General features: G+C 41.0%; 1 protein-coding gene across 17 annotated transcripts in view; it reads right to left on the minus strand.

Annotated features, from left to right (window-relative positions):
• The window catches only part of CSTPP1 (centriolar satellite-associated tubulin polyglutamylase complex regulator 1), a 229,590-nt gene extending 207,981 nt beyond the window's left edge, over nucleotides 1-21,609 (minus strand). For all 17 annotated transcript variants that reach the window (XM_015114200.3, XM_077960900.1, XM_077960897.1 and 14 more), the window contains exon 1: nucleotides 21,485-21,609. In XM_015114200.3, coding sequence (XP_014969686.1) covers nucleotides 21,485-21,530 — 46 coding nt within the window. In that variant the 5' untranslated portion in view covers nucleotides 21,531-21,609. The remainder of the gene's footprint in view (nucleotides 1-21,484) is intronic.
• Nucleotides 21,610-22,565: the final 956 nt, after the last annotated feature.

Genomic DNA, 22,565 nt, shown 5'->3' on the forward strand with positions numbered 1-22,565 from the left:
GATTCAAGCAATTCTCCTGCCTCAGCCTCCTGAGTTGCTGAGATTACAGGTGCCCGCCACCATGCCTGGCTAATTTTTTGTATTTTTAGTAGAGATGGGGTTTCACCATGTTGGTCAGGCTGGTCTCGAACTCCTGACCTCAGGTCATCTACCCACCTCAGCCTCCCAAAGAGCTGGGTGAGCCACCGCGCCTGGCAAACATCGATGAATTTTAAAAACATGCTAAGTGAAATAAGCCAGACACAACAGACCCCGTATTGTATAATAATTGTCATTTGTATGCAATATCTAGAATAGGCAAATTCATAGAGACAGAAATTAGAGTAGTGGTTGCCAGGGGTTGTGGGGAAGGTAAAATGGGAGTGACTACTAATTGGTATGGAGTTTCTTTATGGGGTGATAAAAATGTTCTGCAATTATATCATGGTGGTAGTTACACAACCTTGTGAGTACACGAAAAAATGCCAGGCATTGTGGGGTCATGCATAGTATACTAAAAAATCCCACCTACACAGGAAACTGAGGTAAGAGAATCACTTGAGCCCAGGAGTTCAAGATCAGCCTGGGCAATATATTGAGACTCAGTGTCTTTAAAAAAATGATTTAGGCCCAGCGCAGTGGCTCATGCCTATAATCCCAGCACTTTGGGAGACCAAGGTGGGCAGGGCGTTCAAGACCAGCCTGGCCAGCATGGTGAAACCCTGTCTCTATTAAAAATACAAAAATTAGCCAGGTGTGGTGGCGTGTGCCTGTATTCCCAGCTACTCGGGAAGCTAAGGCAGAAGAATTGCTTGAACCCAGGAGGTGGAGGTTGCAGTGAGTTGAGATTGTACCATTGCAGTCCAGCCTGGGCTACACAGCAAGACTCCATCTCAAAAAAGAAAAAAAATTATTTAAACCCCACTGAATTGGTATGTTAAGCATATCTCAAAAAAAGAAGACATAGATTTATAAAAATAGAGTTGATGGCAGCAGATAAGAAATGTTAAAATTTTTGGAAAATGGAAATTAGACACACAACTTATTGTACGAACAGAAAAAAAGCTAAAATTTAAGTGGCTTTACTGAGGAAACAGGACCAAAAACAAGCACATCCTCTTATACAACATCAGAAAGGCTTAGGAATAGTAGGTATCAGGTACCTCTAAAGCCGTGGGAGTAAGTAAAGGTAAAAACAGAAAATCGGGTTAAAAGTCTACATAAGAAGCAGTTACATTTCTAGATCCTCTTCCCAACCTTGTATAGTAAAGTTACTACTCCTCCTCCACCCAGGTTTAAAATTAAAGGTTTATTCTCTACTGAGAAGTTAAATCAGAAGGATGTTGAACTTGGGAACACCAAGAACAGTTTGAAGACAGAGATGCCCTACTAAAAAGTGGAATATTACATAAAACTCTATATATTGATCTGTAAGACCCTTTCCTAAACAAGTAGCTTCAAAAGCTTGAGAAAAGTCTCTATATGAAACACACATTTAAAAACTGGAAAAAAAGAACTCAGGAGAAAAAGAAAATGTAGAAGACGTTCATGTGCAAAAAAAAAAAAAAAAAAAAAAAAAAAAAAAAAACAATAAAACAACAACAAAAAAGAAACTCTACAATTAATATTCTCAGAAAGGCAAGATAAAATCTTACATTTAGTAATTCAAAATTTTTTTAAATGGAGTAGAAATTTAAATCATCAAATCTACCATAGTAGATGAATTTTTTATGTCAACTTGACTGGGCTAAGGGATGCCCAGATAGCTAGTAAAACATCATTTCTGGTTGTTTGTGAGAGACTTTCTGGTAGAGACTAGCCTTTGAATGAGTAGACTGAATAAAGAAGATTCACCTTCAGCAATGTGGGTGGGCACCATCTAACCCAATGAGAGCCCACGTAGAACAAAAGGCAGAGGGGAAAGGCAAATTCTCCCTCTCATCTTGCCCTGGGACACCAAGGCTTCTAGTTCTCAGGCTTTCAGACTCTGGAACTCATACCAGCACACTGCTCCTCCTCACCACTACCTTCTCAAGCCTATGAACTCAGACTGAACTACACCACTGGCTTTCCTGATTCTCTACCTTGCAGGCACAAATGGTGGGACTTCTCAGCCTCCATAGTCATGTGAGCCAATTCCCATAATAAATCTATATGGCTGGCCCTTTAGCAAAGTGGGACCTGGGTATAGTGGCTCACGCCTGTAACCCCAGCACTTTGGGAGGTCAAAGAGGGAGGAATGCTTGAACCCAGGAGTTCAAGACCAGCCTGGACAATATAGCGAGACTCTATCTCTGTAAAAAGAAAATTAAAAAATCTACATATAACTTTGGACTCCCCCAAAACATAACTATTAATAGCCAATATGTGACTGGAAGCCTTACCAATAACATAAAGTCAATTAGCACATACGTTGTATATGTATTACATACTGTATTCTTACAATAAAGTAAGCTAGGGAACAGAAAATGTTATTAAGAAAATTATGGGGCCAGGTGTGGTGGCTCATGCCTATAATCCCAACACTGTGGGAGGCCAAGGTGGGAGAATCACTTGAAGCCAGGAGTTCAAGAACAGCCTGGACAACAAAGCAAGATCCCATCTCTACAATAATAATAATTTAAAATTTAAAAAAAAGAAAATCAAGAGGAAGAGAAAATATATTTACTGCTCATTAAGTGGAAGTAGATCACTCATTATAAAGGTCTTCATCCTCGTTTTCACCGTGAGTAGGCTGAGGAAGTAGAAACGGAGGGGGTTGATCTTACTGTCTCAAAAGTGGCAAAGAAAATCTGTGTATAAGTAGACCACACAATATAAATCCGTGTTGTTCAAGGGTCAGCTGTATATCTATATAGCTATGTATCTAGGTCTTTACATATCCTATTAGTTCAGTTTTTCTGGGGAACCCTAGCTAATACAATAGATATTTTTGATATTCAACAAAAGGATTGGAAAGGTTAAGATATTCATATAACATGTAACAATCAAAAAAGATAGAAAAGAGAAAAACAAGAAAAATTAGAGCATAGGCCGGGCGCGGTGGCTCACGCCTGTAATCCCAGCACTTTGGGAGGCCGAGGCGGGCGGATCACAAGGTCAGAAGATCGAGACCACGGTGAAACCCCGTCTCTACTAAAAATACAAAAAATTAGTCGGGCGCGGTTGTGGGCGCCTGTAGTCCCAGCTACTCGGGAGGCTGAGGCAGGAGAATGGCGTGAACCCGGGAGGCGGAGCTTGCAGTGAGCCGAGATAGTGCCACTGCACTCCAGCCTGGGCGACAGAACGAGACTCCGTCTCAAAAAAAAAAAAAAAGAAAAATTAGAGCATAAATCTATAAGTCCAATGTCTAAGTAACAATAGTTCCAGAGATAGAACACAGATGAGACAATATTGAACACATAATTCAAGAAAACTTCTCAGAACTGATATACATGAATTTCTACACTGAAAGGATCTCAAGACAATGAAATAAGATCCACACCAATGTATAACATGAAATATCACAAATCAGAATGGCATTAGATCACTCAGTAGCAATACAGAAAGCTAAAAGATAGGGGAGAAATGCTTTAAAAATTCTAAGGGAAAATTATCTCCAACACAGAATTTTATACCTATCTAAACTATCAATCAAGTGTAAGGGTAGTATAAAGTCATTTTCAGAAACAGAAGATTCCCCCAAATTTTACTTTGCATGCACCCTTTCTCAGAAAGCTACTAGAGGATGCAATCTAATAAAAAGAAGGAGCATATAAGGAAAAAGGAAGACATAGGCTTTCGGAAATACGCACTATATATAACTTACTTAAGCAAGACAAGTAATACCCATGATAAGGATGAAGGATGAAGTAATACCCATGATAAGGATGAAGGATTTAGAGAGCAGCCAGGCCAGACTGGAGCAGGGGGGACCAGTTAGATGAAGGAGTACTTCAGAAAAGTTATCTTGAAGAAAAGAAATTGAAACTGAGAGGATGCTTGATGTGTCTGAACTGACCTTAGGCTATAAAGTCTGCGGATGAATTAAGGACAAGTTCATAGAAAACCATGCACAAAAGGAAAGGTAATTATTAATTGCAGGAAAATGAAAAAAAGTGCAAAAAGGAGAAATGTAATCATAGTATACTATATTTTACATATATATGTTGTATACTATGTGTATATATACATATATACTATGTATACATATATACATATGTATAATTTTCATAGTCATAATAAACACTGAATGTTGATTTAACCAAAAATTATAATAATTTTTTTGGAAGACTAGAAAGAAGGGAAATTGAGTAGTATAAGAGACCTAAATCCTCATCTTCTATAATACAAAGTCATTAAGTAATATCTAAAATGAAAAAATCAAGAAGAGCAATTTAAGCATGTTATTTTAAAATATGCAGCAAAAAAAAATTGTTTTTAATGGTGAAAAATTTGAAAATGGCCTCCTCTGAGGAATGAGACTTCGAGGTGAGAAGGTTGTGGTGTAGGGGGTACTGCTTTTTTTTGTTATAATTCTTATAGACCCATTTGATTTTTAAAATTCTGTAGTTAAGAAAAATAAACATCAAAAACTTTAAATCTAGCAATTCTTTGGACTTTCTTCAATGGAAGAAGTGGAATTTTGCACTCTCTGGATTCTCCCTCTTCTTTTTCATTTTTATTTTTTTTTATTTTTTCAAGACAGAGTCTCACTGTGTTGCCCAGGCTGGAGTGCAGTGGCGCGATCTTGGCTCACTGCCACCTCTGCCTCCGGAGTTCAAGCGATTCTCCTGCTTCAGCGACCTGGATAGCCGGAATTATAGGCACCTGCCACCACACCCAACCAATTTTTGTATTTTTAGTAGAAATGGGGTTTCACCATGTTGGCCAGGTTGGTCTCGAACTCCTGACCTCAAGTGATCCACCAGCCTCAGCCTCCCAAAGTGCTAGGATTACAGGCATGAGCCACCGCGTCCAGCCGGATCCTCCCTCTTCTTATCCATTATTTGTGACATCATGTTTTCCTAAAAGAGTTTTTCAATTGTTTCTTCTAATTATTATTTTGTAATGCTTTTGTATTTTTTTCTTTTACCAATTTCCATAGTCAACTTTGCTCCTGTTAGCATTCTTAGTTACTTCTTTTTTAAAAATGATTTATGCAGCCTTACTTCACATGCTTTAATGCAGCTCAGATTACTTGTACTTGGCCCTAGCCGAGCTATCTTTCTTCTTTCCCCCCGTAGCTAATACAGACTTTCTTTGCTCTCCTCAAGCCTTTTACTTCTGATTCCCTAACTCTAAGAAGATAATCTTGATTCTTAATTCAGACAAAGAAGAGGTCATCAGCTAAAGAACACCAACTTCTAGTTCCATTTCTAAGTTTAACCATGTCCTTCATCATCCTTACTTCCTACCTTGTTCTTCAAATACAATTATGCCATGTGAAGCTGTTTTAAGACCACCTTAAGACCTGATTTCTTACTTGGGAATTCTTCCTAATTGAGAAAATTCTTACTTATGAATTGCTTTCAAATATGGTAAAATGTCTGTCAATATTACATGTAATAATGAAAGTTGACATTATATTGTTTTATACACACATAATAAAACATCTACCCACACTTTAGGGTTGATAAATTTTTTTTTTAGGTCTCAAATATTTTCAAAGATCCCATAACAGTTTGTAGGTTAGGCACTACACAAACAGTGCCTTCTGGATAAATATGGTCCTGACTCCCACCTCCAAAATAGCCTTGCACCTCTGCCTTTGATCCTAAATTTCCTCGCACTTCTAAAAATGTTCCATCAAGTATTCATCATCCTTTCCTTCCCTTGGATCTTCCCTCTCTCCCTGTACAATGGTTCCTTTCCCGTCAGCCTAAAAACATACTCAAGTTTCTCCCATCTAAAAACTAAAAACAATAAACTCTCTCTTCCTCCTCTTGCTATCACCCCCTCTCCTCCTTTCCCTAATTGGTCAAACTTCTTGAAACGAATTTAGCCTATTCTCAATGCCTTCACCCTCCCATTTACTCTTCAATCCAGCAAAATCAGGCATCTTGCCACACTACTCCATGGAAACCTCCCTTAATGCCACTAACAACCTGTTTTGCAGCCCTTATCTTTTTTGACCTCTCTGAGGCATCTGGTATCATTGAACACTTCCTCCATCTTCAAACTCTCCACCTCCACATCCCTAGTGTCTGTGGCACTGCCTTTTTCTTACTCTCCTCCTAAATTTCTTACCAATCACTTTCCAGTCTAGGAGGATAAATATCTTTCTTTATTGTAAAACTAGCTCTCCGGAAACAAGATTTTGGTTTCTACAATGGGTCTCTAACTCGTAATAGAAAAAAAAATTATTTAGCAGCAAAGTTACCTCCAACGCCCAGCAACAAACCAATTATAAAGAACTAAAAATTCTAAAATTACATGTTCTAAGGTGAACGACTAACTAGAGTATAGAAAGGAACTATTCTGATTATTGGAAATGTTTACAAAGGACAGGAAGTGACACAGAGAAATGACATGCAACATAAAGTTAAGAAAGAAAATAATAACCATTGTAAAAAGGGAACAACTAAGCTCAGAGACAGGGACCAGGGATAAAATAACTTTGTACTAGGGCCAGGCGCGGTGGCTCAAGCCTGTAATCCCAGCACTTTAGGAGGCCAAAGTGGGCGGATCACAGGTCAGGAGATCGAGATCATCCTGGCTAACACGGTGAAACCCTGTCTCTACTAAAAAAATACAAAAAATTAGCCGGGCATGGTGGCGGGCGCCTGTAGTCCCAGCTACTCGGGAGGCTGAGGCAGGAGAATGGCGTAAACCCGGGAGGCGGAGCTTGCAGTGAGCCGTGATTGGGCCACTACACTCCAGCCTGGGCGACAGAGCGAGACACTGTCTCAAAAAACAACAACAACAACAACAACAACAACAACAACTTTGTACTTCAAGAGGCAGAGGTACAGGAGAAAAACCAAATACTGACCAGCACATCTGTGCTTCACCTGTGAATAAGGGCAAGCCGCTACTAACAATACAACTTGCCTTGAGTAGGGGAGATGTCTCCACCGCATATACTAGGTAGACAGCTTCCTGTTTGTGTCCCGCCAAAAATATGCTGCCATTCTTTTTGCACACGATTGTCCATTAGATTCAAATTCCCTGCCTCATTGGCAGTTAGCAGGGACCTTATTAAGTTCTCACCTATGAAATATGAGCACAAGTGATGTTTGCATCTTCGGCTTCACTTGCCTAGAAAGTCCTTGCCCTGGATTCACTGCTTCCCCTTTTGCTGGCTAGAAATGGCTACAGTTGAGGCAGCCTTGGAAACCATGTGTTTCATTGACTGCTCTGCTAGCTGAAATCCAATGATGACTTCCTAAAGCAGACCCTGCCTTTCACATCCTGGATTTGAATTAAATAAGAAAGAAAGAAAGTGCTTTCTTGTATGAGCCATTGCATTGGGAGGGTGGGGGAGTTAAGTGGTGGAGTTTTTTGTTTTGTTTTGTTTTTATAACACCAGCTCAGCCCTCACCCTAATACCCTGAGAGATTAGGAGCACCAAACCACCTGAAGTGCCAAACCTCAGTAGACCTCAACAGCTTACTGACTCAGTAGGAAACATTAGTCTGGAGAGAAGGGAATGGTAAGTACTGGTGGGGGAGCAGGGAGATGTCTTCTTATTAATTAATAGCTATAAATTAGAATTTAACTAACACTGAATGGCACCTAAACCACTTAATTTCAAATTAGAAGAATTAGAATCAAATCATAGCTTCACTAACTGCTGTCTATATAAATGGAAAATTTACATAAGTTCTTTGAGCCCCCATTTCTTCTCATGCATAATAAAAATAACATTCATCCTCATGGGTAAATGTTATAACATATTTCTAGCACAATATAATAAATTAGGTCTAAAATAATGACACTACCTCACCAAGAAAATGTTAAATTATCTTCTATATATTAAAACAATCTGGCAGGGTATGGTGGCTCATGCCTGTAATCTCAGCACCATGGGAGGCCAAGGTGGGTGGATCACTTGAGCCCAGGAGTTGGAGACCAGCCTGGGCAACATAGTAAACAAAGAATTTAAAAATTAGCTAGGCATGGTGGCACACACCTATAGTCCGAGCTATCTGGGAGGCTGAGGTGGGAGGATCACCTGAGCTCAGGAGGTCGAGGCTACAGTGAGCCGTGATCATGCCACTGCATTCCAGCCTAGACGACAGAGTGAGACTTTATCTCAAAAAAAAAAAAAAAAAAAAAAAAAAGAGTCTAAGGAATATATCATATATTCTGTAGAATTTTCTACTGAATTTAAGTTCTGACACTTAAATTGTTATTGAACTGAATGGGAAAGAAGGCCCTTAGAAATTACAAAACCTGAAAGAAAGTGGCTAACAATACTGGCTTTAGAGTCACATAAACTTCATTCAAACTTCAGCTCCAGACATACTAGCTCAGTGACCTTGGACAAGTTATATAACTTAAATGCCAGTTTCCTCAAAGAAAAATGGGATCAGCCTAATGTCTACCTGCTGTGAGAACTGAACGAGACTGCTGTCTCCTTCAGTCCTCCTGAATATGAGAATGACTCTAGATGGCATATGAAGAACACCTATTTGAAAACAGTTTCCAGGCCAGGCGTGGTGGCTCATGCCTGTAATCCTAGCACTTTGGGAGGCCGAGGTGGGTGGATCATGAGGTCAGGAGTTCAAGACCAGCCAGGCCAAGAGACCAGCCTGGCCAATATGGTGAAACCCTGTCTCTACTAAAAATACAAAAATTAGCCAGCTGTGATGGTGGGCACCTGTAATCCCAGCTACTCCGGAGGCTGAGGCAGAAGAACTGCTTGAACCCGGAAGGCGGAGGTTGCAGTGAGCGGAGATCACGCCATTGCACTCCAGCCTAGGCAACAAAGCAAGACTTCAACTCAAAAAAAGAAAGAAAGAAAGAAAGAAAACAGTTTCCACTTAAGACAGTATTTAGGCAGCTGTACTACTTAAAAGTTGAAATATTATCTCTGTATTAAAAAATATATATATGAGACATGATCCCTGCCTAAGGGATTAGAATTTAAAAGAAAAAGTCTTTAGGCCAGGCATGGTGGCTCACGCCTGTAATCCCAGCACTTTGGGAGGCCAAGGCGGGCAGATCACGGCAGATCACGAGGTCAAGAGATCAAGACCACCCTGGCTAACACAGTGAAACCCCGTCTCTACTAAAAATACAAAAAAATCAGCGGGGCGAGGTGTAGTCCCAGTTACTCGGGAGGCTGAGGCAGGAGAATGATGTGAACTCGGGAGGTGGAGCTTGCAGTGAGCCGAGATCGCGCCACTGCACTCCAGCCTGGGCAACAGAGCGAGACTCCATCTTAAAAAAAAAAAAAAAAAAGGAAAAGTCTTTCCCCTTTTTGTGTCACCTAATAGCAAATGAAATCTGGGAAATGAAGTTACCCAAATACTACTAACTGTAATTGAAAACAAAAGATTAAATTCTGAACAACCAAAGCTGTTTTTAATTACTTGGCTAAGTTTGAGAACTTTCCAGTTGAAGAGCCTGATGTCAGGTCCTTCAATAATAGCTATTTTTGGGCCAGGCACGATGGCTCATGCTTGTAATCCCAGCATTTGGGGAGGCCGAGGCAGGTGGATCACGTGAGATCAGGAGTTTGAGACCAGCCTGGCTAACATGGCAAAACCCCCATCTCTACTAAAAATACAAAAATTAGCCAGGCATGGTGGCAAGCACCTGTAATTCCAGCTACTTAGGAGGCTGAGGCATGAGAATTGCATGAACCCAGGAGGCAGAGGTTGCAGTGAGCTGAGACTGCGCCATTGCACTCCAGCCTGGGTGATGGAGCAAAACTCTGTCTCAAAAAAAAAAAAAATTATTTTATCTTACCATCCCAGGAAAGATAAGAAAAAATTTATAATGTGAGACAAATTCAACCACTTCTTTTCCTTCTAAGTGTGTTTCTCATTTAGAAATACGATATCAAAAATAAATATTTACTGGAAGAACAAAGGTCAAAACAGTCCCTATGTTCAGGCATAGTAATGAAGATTAGCAAGACTCCAAAGGCTATTTGTAAATATAACCTTGAAAAGAAAAAAGGCAAGGCTGTTCTCCCTGAAGATTTAACCTATCTTTTGCCTGTACATTCACGATTCTTTACCATGCCAACCCTTGAAGGGAAGGCAAAGACTGCACACACGAGACTTTAGAAGACAATCATGTTTCTAAACAGCAGGTCTGGTGGTTTACAGACTATCAAGAAAGACAATCAATTTTAGGTTTCATTAAATAGTTTACTCTTAAGATACTGACATATATTAATTAATTCATCCTCTCAACCCTCTGTGAGGTAGCTTTTATCAACTCCATTTGTTGGGGAAATTTGATCAAGGAGAATAATAACAGTGTTTTCTATTTACAAAATACCTTCCCTATAAAGAACTCCACAAGTTTGTCTTTTCAATCATCTTTTCATTCCTGTGAGGTAGGGGGCAATATTACCTTTTCCACTTTTATAGGTGAAATGCTGTGGCTCAAGGAGCTTAATGACTTCACATGATAGCCTGTATTTTATCCACTAACTAGAATGTACTGCTTGAGATTAACACTAGACCATGGACTCAAGGCTTAACTGCACATAACTGACATGTGGAGCTTCTAGTTTTCTCTATAGCCATCTTTCAATGCATCGCATTCCAAAAAGGACTGGAGTTATGCTTGCTGTTTAAGCTCATGTGTTCACTGTTTATGAAGTTTATTGTTATCATTTCTTTAAATTGGACTACTTAAGTTTCATATAGGTGCCCAAGGGCTAAATTATGTTTTGTTTACTGTCTGTGCACTAGCATTGTAAATGATGTCATGAGGAATGTACAAAACTCTTAGACAAAGCAGCAGGGCCAGTAAAAGCAGCTCAATTGGGGAAGAGTACATTTCTTCTTTCCTTTTTTTTTTTTTTTTTTTTTAAGTAGCCATCACACAAAAAGATGACTCATTAAGCCCAAAAGAGGGGACAATGCCATGTAAGCGCTTCTTATGCAGCCTTCCACAAAGAGACCTGAGTGGCAGCATAAGGCATCCTCTTCTGTCCATTTTCCTCCAGGCAGAATGTGCATTTGTGTGGCTACATACACAATTATAATCTCCTCTGAAAGGCAATTCCTTCCATATGACAGGCTGAACAGTGGCCTGAGTGCTAGATTCATGTTGCCCAAGCAGTTAACATGCTGAAATACCAGACACATTTAATCTCTCCTTTCTGAAAAACTAAGATGGGACAGAAGAGGCAAAGCTGGAAAGAACTCCACACAGAGAGAAAGGAGGCCAGCCCAAGTGCCCAAACTCACTTTCTCATGGGCTGAACTTCTTTGTGTGTTGCCTACTTATGTGTCAATTTGCAGGACTTTGGGGCATGAGAACCATAGAGCCGACCGGTTCTGGCAGCCTCTCCATTTGACAAGCAAAGCCGAAGACATGTGGCCTTTCATATATCTTACATTCAAAAGTGATATTGTTTCAAACATGCCTATTTTAAAATATAGAATTTTCCCATTTAGAACAGGTCTTTGTAAGTTGGCCACAGGAGGAGTTCTGCCACATTAATTTAAAGGAGGGGAAAAAAAGTGGCAATGGGCCCTAATGCAGCTCTATCCCTGCCAGATGCCTCTGTTTACTTTGGGCCAGTGGGACTGCCCCAGGTGAGAGAAGTCTGAATTTAAAAAACACCTGATATGAAGTTGTGGGGCACAAGCAGATTTCTGTCTGAGATTACAGAAACTGAAGCTTGTGTTTTATCACAATTACCTGTAATCTCAGGGCTAGATAATAGTGTTAAGGAGACATTGAGTTACACAATAGGACAGCTAGAAAAAAGGCTCTTACTTTCTCCAAAGAACAGTACTTCAAAAGCTAATTGAATGAAGAAAAAGAACAGGCTCTGAAAGTGCCGTCTCAAACAATATTTACTTTTACTAGGTTCCTGCTAATCAAACAAAACTTAGTCAAAAGCTTTCCATGAAAAAAAATACATTTGATGATTTCAGCAGTAATTGCTTTGTTTAAAGAAAGGTGCTTAAGAAAAAACATAGCTAGTGGGATCAGTAATTTGGTAAGTTCAGATGTGTTTGGGAAAATCCCTTCTCTCTTTGATAAATCATTAAAATTCTGCTCAGATAAATGTGTTTTGACTTGAAATTCCAATCATAGAATGAGCTATTTCCTAAGGCCCCTAGGGAAGTAGTGTAAGGGTGATCCCAGCACAGAAAGAGGACCCACGGATTAGTTTACAAGGGTAATTCCAGTCTTAATCAAAGCATATCACTCTGTCCAACTAAAGGACAGGATCTCATTGAGATGCTCCAAAATTGTAGAAAATCTCCTTCCTTTTTAAAATACTGCTTTTACAAAATGGATTAAATTTTAGTGTTATGTAACCCAAACACAGAAACTATGGTATCAACCAAGAAATTAACCTTAGGTATAATCAGAATTAAAACCGAAAAGATCCACAGCAGATTTAATCAGTCATCCTTTTTCATTCATGGAAGAGGGGAAAAGCATAGTTTCTCTCACATGTTAGGAATTCAGTAACTATTTGTTGAACTGGATTCCTTTCTCCCATTTATTTTAAAGTTTATTCTGTTACTTAAAGTACACCATTCATTCAGCAATTGAGCACTTCACTTGGGCCAAGCATTGTGCTAGATTTTAGAGAGAAAAAGCCTGCCCTCATGGCTCACATTCTAATAAAAAACAGACAGCCGGGCGCCGTGGCTCACGCCTGTAATCCTACCACTTTGGAAGGCCGAGGCAGGTAGATTGCTTGAGCTCAGGAGTTCAAAACCAGCCTGGGCAACATGCTGAAACCCTGTCTCTACTAAAATACAAAAAATTAGCCGGGCATGATGGCACACGCCTGTAATCCCAGCTACTAGGGAGGCTGAGACAGGAGAATTGCTTGAACCTGGGAGGTGGAGGTTGCAGTGAGCCGAGATCGTGCCATTGCACCCCAGCCTGGGTGACACAGCGAGACTCCGTCTCAAAAAAAAAAAAAAAAAAAAGAAACAGATAATAACCAAGTATACAAGTAGATAAACAAGTGCTATGAAGGACATAAATAGGATGATGAACCAGAAATAGGATAATGGATCATGTCTCTTCTGCTCTACTGTTATTTTTAAAACTTCAATTTATCTACTCAGCCTCCTAGAATTATTCATTTAGCATATATTGCATTTGTGCAAATAAAAGTGATCCCCAACTTCTGAATAGCATTTGGAATAAAGATTTTAACATTACTTGAATATAATTATAATAAACAAAGTCAAAAATTTTAAAGCTATCTTAAAAACCCAAAATAACATTGAAATCTCTCTGCAATTTACTTTGGAGAAATGGGGGTAGGCAAGGGTTGGGAACAAAATGCCTTAGAACTTACTTGCTTTTTTCCCTCCAACAAAAAGATGTTTATTTATTATATGTATTAAATAGGTTACAGAATCTTTGGAAAAGGAAAATAATCTAGATTGACCTTCCAGGAACAACTCCCAAAAGGCCCATTCCAGAACTAGGCTACCAAGGGAACTACTGTCCCTTCGATGACTGAGAAGCTGCTGACCAAACTGGTAAAAGGCCAAGATAGCTGCTGGCTCTAGAACCAGATAGCTCACATACTCTCTACTTATTACACTGTCCTTTTATGTTATGGTCATTTATGAATATGTCCCATCTATTGTGTAAGTTTCCTGTGGGGAGGGATGCTTTATATTCATATATTCATGCCTGGCTTTATATACAGAAGGTATTCAGGGAGGAAGAAAAGGAAGGAGAAGGGTAGGGGGAGGAAAAAGGAAAGAAAGAGGTGACTTCGTGAACATGTTCACAATTATTTTATGTATTTATTTATTATCATTTTGAGACAGATTCTTGCTCTGTCGCCCAGGCTGGAGTACACTGGCGTGATCTCGGCTCACTGCAACCTCTGCCTCCCGGGTTCACACGATTCTCTTGCCTCAGCCTCCCAAGTAGCTGGGACTCCAGGTGCGCACCAGCTATTGAGCCCAGCTATTTTTCATATTTTTAGTAGAGACAGGGTTTTGCCATGTTGGCCAAGCTGGTCTCAAACTCCTGACCTCAAGTGATCCGCCCACTTCGGCCTCCCAAAATGCTGGGATTACAGGCATGAGCTATCGCACCTGGCCCATAAACATTTCAAAGTGACCAGTTTTATGTATTATAAACCTAGTTTCCAAAGATTTAGGGAGTCAGTGTAACACCTATTTTATTTCATTTCCTTTCTGCAGCAACCAAACACTTTAAGGCCCTAAGAGAATTTCTGCTAACTTACTGTAAACGGCAGTATTTCCTAGCATAGAATTGGGTTTGGAAGGCTCACTAGTTATATTCAAATAAAAATAAGTTTATCAGGATTCATTCACAATCAAAAAATAAAATGTGTCTGGCAGTCAGACAAGTAAATATCACATGCTTTGGTATCAGCAAATACAAAAAAAATTAAGATTAGCAACACTTATCTTCCACATAGAAGGGGTCCTATGTCAGAACCTTTGCCAAGGCCTAAAGAAATTGTGTTAATCTCATGGCTGGAAGAGACTATATCAGTAACTGTTAGATGTTGTCTTAGCTCAGATACTGTGAGAAGCAGACACCAAAACAGGATCAGACATGTGAGAGATGTACTGGGGGAAACGCCCATGACAGAAAATGGGAAGGAAGCTGGAGGAGTCTAGGAGAGCTAAGAGATCAAATGCAGGTGTGACCCTAGTAAAGGAGGGAGAAGGGAGAATGAGGGACTTAGCAGTGTGCAGTGAGTCTTTAAGCCAAAGTCACCCACCAGAGGAGTAAAACATCTCATAGAAGTGGGTCTGTCCTGCCCAGTCATTGACTAGGAGCAGTCTGTGGAAAGTGTGACCTCAGTGTGAACAAGGTGTTAGATTCAGAGCTGGGGTCAGGAGTCAATTACCCTTCCCTCCCCACAGTAGGAGATCTGAGAGGCACGCATTCGTGATTGCCACCAGATGTTTACATATTTGCACAAAAATACGGTAATAACACTAGCAGTCAATATTTATTGAGCACCTACACAGGTGCTCTAACAGGATAAATGCTTTCATATATGAGGTAAGTACAATTTTTTTTTTTTTTTTTTTGAGACGGAGTCTCAGGACTCTGTCACCCAGGCTAGAGTGCAGTGGTGAGATCTCAGCTCACTGCAGCCTCCTCCTCCCAGGTTCAAGCAATTCTCATGTCTCAGCCTCCTGAGTAGCTGGGACTACAGGCACACACCCCCAACGCCCTGCTAGTTTTTGCATTTTTAGTAGAGACGGGGTTTCACCATTTTGGCAAGGCTGGTCTTGAACTCCTGACCTCAGGTGACCCACCCGCCTCGGCCTCCCAAAGTGCTGGGATTATAGGCATGAGCCACTGTGCCTGGCCTTTTTTAAATTTTTTGAGAAAGGGTCTCACTTTGTCACCAAGGCTGGAGTGCAGTGGCATGAAAACAGCTCATTGCAGCCTTGACCTCCAGGCTCAAGGCATCCTCCCACCTCTGCCTCCTGAGTAACTAGGACTACAGGTGCATGCTGTCACACCCAGCTAATTTTTTTTTTTTTTAATTTTTAGTAGAGACAAAGTCTCACTATGTCCCGTAGGTCTCAAACTCCTGGGCTCAAGCAATCCTCCCTCCTTGGCCTCCCACAGTGCTGGGAATATAGGCGTGAGCCACCACGACAGTACTATTATTACCCACATTTTGAAGATGTGGAAACTAAGGCACAGAAAGGTTAAGTAATTTCTTCTAGGTCATACAGCTACCCAAAGTACAAAGATGATTGTCAATAAAATTCTCCCAAATGGTTAGAAGTTATCTTCCTCATTGCCTGCCTCTGAGAGATGAGTCCAGTGGCAAGAAGAAATTGGAATTTTACCATTCTCTGATCCATCCTCATTCCTCGGATGCCTCCTCATGGCAGAAATGTTAAATGAAGACACTGGAATCACTTGACCTTACTCCAGGATCCACATATAGGTCTACACAATAGTTGGAGCCTCACTTTGGGAGTTGCTCAAAGTATTTATAGCATAGAGTTTAACCACGTGGACTTGAATTAGACTGCTGGGTTAGAATTCTAGATCCACCACTTACTGACTTGTTATTTGGTATCTTTGTGTGTCATTTCCTCATCTGCCGAATGGAGATAACAACTGAAACTATCTTCATATGCATCAATATATGTAAAGCATTTAAAATGGTACCTGGCACAGAGTAAGTTCTTAATAAGTCTGGTTGCTTTTGTTAGCTACTCATGTTTGGGGTACCCTAAGGTCAGATTATTCATATTCCATTTCACATATATGTATGAACTAAGTGTGGGAGAGTATACAGTGATAGAAGGTAGATAATGATAAAAGGTAGACAATGACAGAAGGTCGACAATGATAAGTAAAATACAATTCTTGTTCCCAAGAAACTTATTTGCAAGAGCCCCATCCTTAATAAGGAAGCAAGAATTACTGCCCTTTGAACCAATAGGGTTTTTTTGGTTTGTTTTTATCTTTTTAGTGAAGAGGAGAAAACACAAGCTGTGGAATCTGACAAACCTGGGTTTGAACTCCTGCTTTACTAGGCATCATTGCCTGTGTGACCTTGTGCAAATCAATTAGCCTTTCTAAGCCTCAGCTTCCTTCTTTATAGAATGACAAGATGATATTAATAACTACTAATTGGGACTAGTAAGAGTACTCACTTCATATGGTAGTTGTGAAAATTAAATGAGACAAACCACAGTGCCAGGCATATAGGAAGAGTTCAAAAACTATAGCTTAAAAAAAAGCTACCCAATTTATTGTAATTCTTCTAAATGTCTAGTCCCCAAAGGAGAAAGGCCATCTTTGATTTCTAGAGTTATCTATTATGCTAACCCACTATGCCATAACTATGGCTAACCCCCCAGCCATAGTTAGAATAAGCAGGTTCCATGGAAAAGAAGAGGCAACTTGGAGCGTGAGTGAAAGCATGCACCTTACCAAATTAGGTGGAGTGAAAAACTCAGGTCGCATGTAGGTGGTAGGTTTGGCAAACCTGGGACCAGAACAGGCTGCCCTTTGGCTCTAGAGAGCTAGCCACACCCAACCAGATACACAGACACACCTCCAGCCTCTGGCAGAAGCTTCCACTAAGTAGGTTTCATAAGGCTGGAAATCTTCTGCGGGTCCTACACAAAGGGTCTATACTTATTTCATCTCCTTACCAGACTCTCCTTTCTCTCTTCAGGCCTGGGCATTAACACAGTTTTTATCACTACATTCTGATGACTGCAGACATGAACATAATTAAGCTATTCTTTAGTGATGATCTTAAGATCTTAAGCCATGCAAGGCCATGATTACAGGTTCCTAATCTACAAAGTCAGTGGGGAAAGGATCAGTTTACCCAACATGATAAAAGATTGATTTCTTCACTAATAGTCAGAAAGGTAAATATAATCCCTAGCTAGCAGGGAGAAAGGGATATCTCTAGATATTCATTGGATAGGTATCCCTGTAATTACACCATAATCCTAAAGAGAGGTCTCCAGATACACTAACCAAGGGGAACTCAACTTTAACTTTTGGGTTTCACTGAATGCCTAGGGCTTTCCAGTCTGCAGTTTTGTTTCTCTGTAAGTATAGCCTTCTTTAGGCCTACACATGCAAGTAACTTTATAATTTATAAAACAAAAACAAATTGAAAAACCACAGGTATTTAAAATTGTAAATCAGGAAATATTTTATTAATCTATTAATCTATTCTCTAGGGAGTGATTTTAAGCGGTCATTAGATTGAGGGTGAATAGGTTGGCCGGGCACGGTGGCTCACGCCTGTAATCCCAGCGCTTTGGGAGGCCGAGGTGGGTGGATAACCTGAGGTCAGGAGTTCAAGACCAGCCTGGCAAACCTGGTAAAACTCTGTCTCTACTAAAAATATAAAAATTAGCTGGGCATGGTGGCAGGCGCCTGTAATCCCAGCTACTTGGGAGGCTGAGGCATGAGAATCACTTGAACCCTGGAGGCAGAGGTTGCAGTGAGCTGAGATCATGCCATTGCACTCCAGCCTAGGTGACAGAGCGAGACTCTGTCTCGAAAAAAAAGATTGAGGGTGAATAGGTCAAAGCAGCATGCTTCTAAGACAGACCAAATCGTAATAGGCAGGGATAGTTCTCAACTAAAGACAAACGCATTTCAGCAGAGTGATACGGTTTGATGAACCAGGAGAAGCCAGTGAGTGGTGTGACCATGCTGAGGGCAGTATGAATGTCTAGTCAGTGGTTAGGACAAGGAATTAAGACACTTAAATATGAAACAAAGCATGAAGAAGCATTTGTATAGGATTCAAGTATTAGGTGGTTGGTTGGACTTCACAAACGTTGAAGCTTCTTCAACCAACCTGAGACTCTGATTCTGTTTGTAGATTCATTCTCAACACTACCACTGAATTGATCTTCCTGAAAAAGCCATTTATGAAGAGACCAACAACTTCTATTCACCAAAGCACCAATATGCCAAATATGCCAAGTCTTTGGGACATAAAATTCAAACAGCAAACACCCAAGGAATTGAACAATGAACTAGGCTTTTCAAATATTTCATATATTCATTGAGTACTGGGTAAATAAAATACATAAAATCTTTGGAAAAAGTCTAGGCATTGCTTGACATTGATATTGTTATTCATTAAATAAAAAATTATCTGTGATATCAGTATCCCCTTTTAGCTGATTAATGGATGTGGTCACTGTCTTAAGCTCTCTCTATGTGTGTGTGCATATATATATATAATATATATATATATGTTCATGTACATTTTTGTGTATATATAGCTTTCAAAGACCAACAGCCCTTAAACTTGGTAAAAAGACACTCGACTTCATTTAACAATACACATTAAATCTACTCTGAGACTATTTGTCACTTAGATTGAAAAAAATCCAAGTTTGATGTATTTTGTTGTCAGGACAGTGGGGAAACAGGCATTCTCTTTCATTGCTGGTGGCAAAATGGTATAACACTTATGAAGGGCAATCTGGCAATATCTATCAATACTTCAATGCATATGCCCTTGATCCACCAATTCCACTTTGTGGAACTTATTCTTGCCTGGCCTAAAAAATATTTTGAATCAAGTTTCCATATTACCAACCTTAAAAAATATTTTAAAATTAATTTTTAAAATAAATTAGACAAAATTTAAAACAGAGTTGTTTTTCATTTAAAAAGATGTTGGTCGGGCGCAGTGGCTCACCCCTGTAATCCCAGCAGTTTGGAAGGCCGAAGTGGGCGGATCGCCTGAGGTCAGGAGTTCAAGACCAGCCTGACCAACATGGAGAAACCCGTCACTACTAAAAATATAAAATGAGCCAGGCGTGGTGGCGCATGCCTGTAATCCCAGGTACTAGGTAGGCTGAGGCAGGAGAATCACTTGAACCTGGGAGGCGGAGGTTGTAGTGAGCCCAGATCGCGTCATTGCACTCCAGCCTAGGCAACAAGAGTGAAACTCCATCTCCAAAAAAAAAAAAAAAAAAGAGATGTAAGCCAGGTGCAGTGACTCACACCTGTAATCTCAGCACTTTGGAAGGCCACAATAAGAGGCTTGCTTGAGCCCTGGAGTTCAAGACCAACCTGGACAACATAGTGAGACTCTTTCTCTACAAAAAATTAAAAAATTAACCAGGGATAGTGGCATGTGCCTGTAGTCCTAGCTACTTGGGAGGCTAAGGTAGGAAGATCATGTGAGACCAGAGGTCGAGGCTGCAGTGAGCCGTAATAGTGCCACTGCACTCCAGCCTGAGTGACAGTGCAAGACACTGTCTCAAAAAAAAAAAAAAAAAAGAAGAAAAAAAAAAAAGATGTGCATGGTACATCTATACAATGGAATTATTATTCAGCAATAAAAAGAAATGAGCTATCATGCCACAGAAAGACATAGAGGAAACTGAAATGCTTACTGCTAAGTTAAAGAAGCCCATCTGAAAAATTTACACACTGTATGACTCCAACTACATGATATTCTGGAAAAGGCAAAACTTTAGAGACAATAAGATCAGTGGTTGGCAAGGGCTGCAGGCGGAGGGAGAAGGATCAATAGGTGGAGCACAGAGGATTTTTTAGGACAGTGAAACTATTCTGTATAATGGAATGGTGAATACATGACATTACGCATTTATCAAAACCCACAGAACTGAACGACACAAAGAAGTAACCCTAATTGTTATATATTATATATTATATGCAATAATAATACGTCCATATTAGTTTATCCAGTGTAACAAATGTACCACACTAATGCAAGACATAAATAATAGGGGAAACTGTGAGTGAGGGAGACCCAAGATATATGGGAACTCGCTGTACTATCTGCTCAATTTTCTGTAAACTTAAAACTTCTCGCACGTGCGGTGGCTCACTCCTGTAATCCCAGCACTTTGGGAGGCCTGAGGCGGGCGGATCACGAGGTCAGGAGATTGAGACCATCCTGGCTAACACGGTGAAACCCCATCTCTACTAAACACACAAAAAATTAGCGGGGCGAGGTGGCGGGCGCCTGTAGTCCCAGCTACTTGGGAGGCTGAGGCAGGAGAATGGCGTGAACCCCGGAGGCGGAGCTTGCAGTGGGCCGAGATAGCGCCACTGCACGCCAGCCTGGGCGGCAGAGTCAGACTCCTTCTCAAAAAAAAAAAAAAAGTGTATTGTGTGCATATGTGTGTGTGTGTACATATCCATGTGTATGTGTGCTTTTTTTCATTCATTAAATGCCTTACACACTAAAGATGCTCAAGAAAGTACTACATATACAGTCTTAGCTCAAGAGCTAAGTCAATATCTCAAGTTCTGTTGGAGTGGGCAAATCCGGTTCTGATCCTAGTGCTACCATTTTCTAGTTGTGTGGCCTAACTTACACAAGTTATCTCTTCAGCCCCAGTTTCTCCACCTGCAAAACTGGAAGAAAACACGGTAATTCCTCCTAGGGCAGTTGAGAAATTCAAATGAAGAATAATGCATGTAAAATGCTTAGCACAGTGCCTAATGAAAAAGAAAAGCTCGAAATGTTCGCTGTCGCCGCAATGGTAAGACAGTTACTCACGGAATGACTGATCTGGCACTTGAGGTTCCAAGGTTATTCTTACTCCACTAACAGCAGGTCAATAATACCCCAACAGGGCCCCAAATCCTCAACTCCAACCTGACCCACTTTGAACACAATCCACATTGCCTGAGTTCCAGCCCCTACACTTCAAACAATTCTTTACTTCCCAGGTGCTTTTCTCCTTCCTACTCGGCCTTACAGGTTCAGGCCCTAGAACCCCCGCCTCTCCGCCCCTCCCAATACCACCCGGACCCGATCCCACTCAGACCCGGCCCCCGCCCCCGCCTCCTCCCAGACCCCGGCCTAATTCGTCTGCACGTCTTTCCCTCCCCAAAGTTGAAGGGGGGTTCCTACCCAGATACTCGTAGTCCGGTAGGGCTAGGCGCTCCGGACTCAGCATCCTTTGACCGGGGTGGCTTCAAAGCTCCAGCTCTCAGACTTCCGGAACCCAGGTTGCAGTCTCTCTCCGTTGCCATGGCACCCACGCGGCGGAAAGGGGACGGGAGCTGGAGGAGGTGTCACACAAACAGTCTCCGTGTCTCAAAGTGGAGCTGGCCACTCAAGTTCCGGGGGCAGTCGCCTCACGACGGTCCAGGTTTCTTTGGACTCCCATTGTTGAAGATTTGGTTTTAGAGGAATCTGAGATGAAGAATTCTTTTGAATCCATTGTTTCCCGGTGTCGAAGAATTACTGTCAGCCGCCCATATACGCAGGTTCTGAATTTCATAAGTATCCCTGCTTTTATACACTGTTTATCCTAACTCAATAATAGCCCCCGCCCTTTGGCCCCCATAAACACTTAGTATCCCATTACCTATTTTTATCTCTTTGGTATTTACTATCTTAAATTGCTACAAAGTGCTTAGGTATCTTTATACCCTGGCTGCTTCTAGAGGTCAGAGATGTGTCTTCTGCCTACGACAGCTGGACACACAAAAGGTGCTCCTTAACGCCTCTGAGATAATTGCCATTTCTTCTCAATTCTCACTTCGTTGCCCAGGCTGGATTGCAGTGGCATGATCTCGGTTCCTTGCAACCAGCGCCTCCCGGGTTCAAATGGTTCTCCTGCCTCAGCCTCCCGAGTAGCTGGGATTACAGGCGCACGCCACTACGCCTGGCTAATTTTTTGTATTTTTAGTAGAGATGGGGGTTTCACCATGTTGGCCAGGCTGGTCTCGAACTCTTGACCTCAGGTGATCCGCCCACCTCAGGCCTCCCAAAGTGCTGGGATTACAGGCGTGAGGCACTGCGGCCCGGCCTCAATTCCTTTTTATCTTTGGTTCTTCTTTCTATTCCTAGCCCTTACTATTTGGTACCCTTCCCAGATGTCTTTCCTTTTTCCTACCAAGACATTTCTCTTCTTGAGGGGGAGGGGATGCAGAAACGACATCACCAATTAGGTTTTTTTCCCCATATGCCCAATTGCTCACTTCTC

This window comes from Macaca mulatta, chromosome 14 (genome assembly GCF_049350105.2).
Source record: "Macaca mulatta isolate MMU2019108-1 chromosome 14, T2T-MMU8v2.0, whole genome shotgun sequence".
NCBI lineage: Eukaryota > Metazoa > Chordata > Mammalia > Primates > Cercopithecidae > Macaca > Macaca mulatta.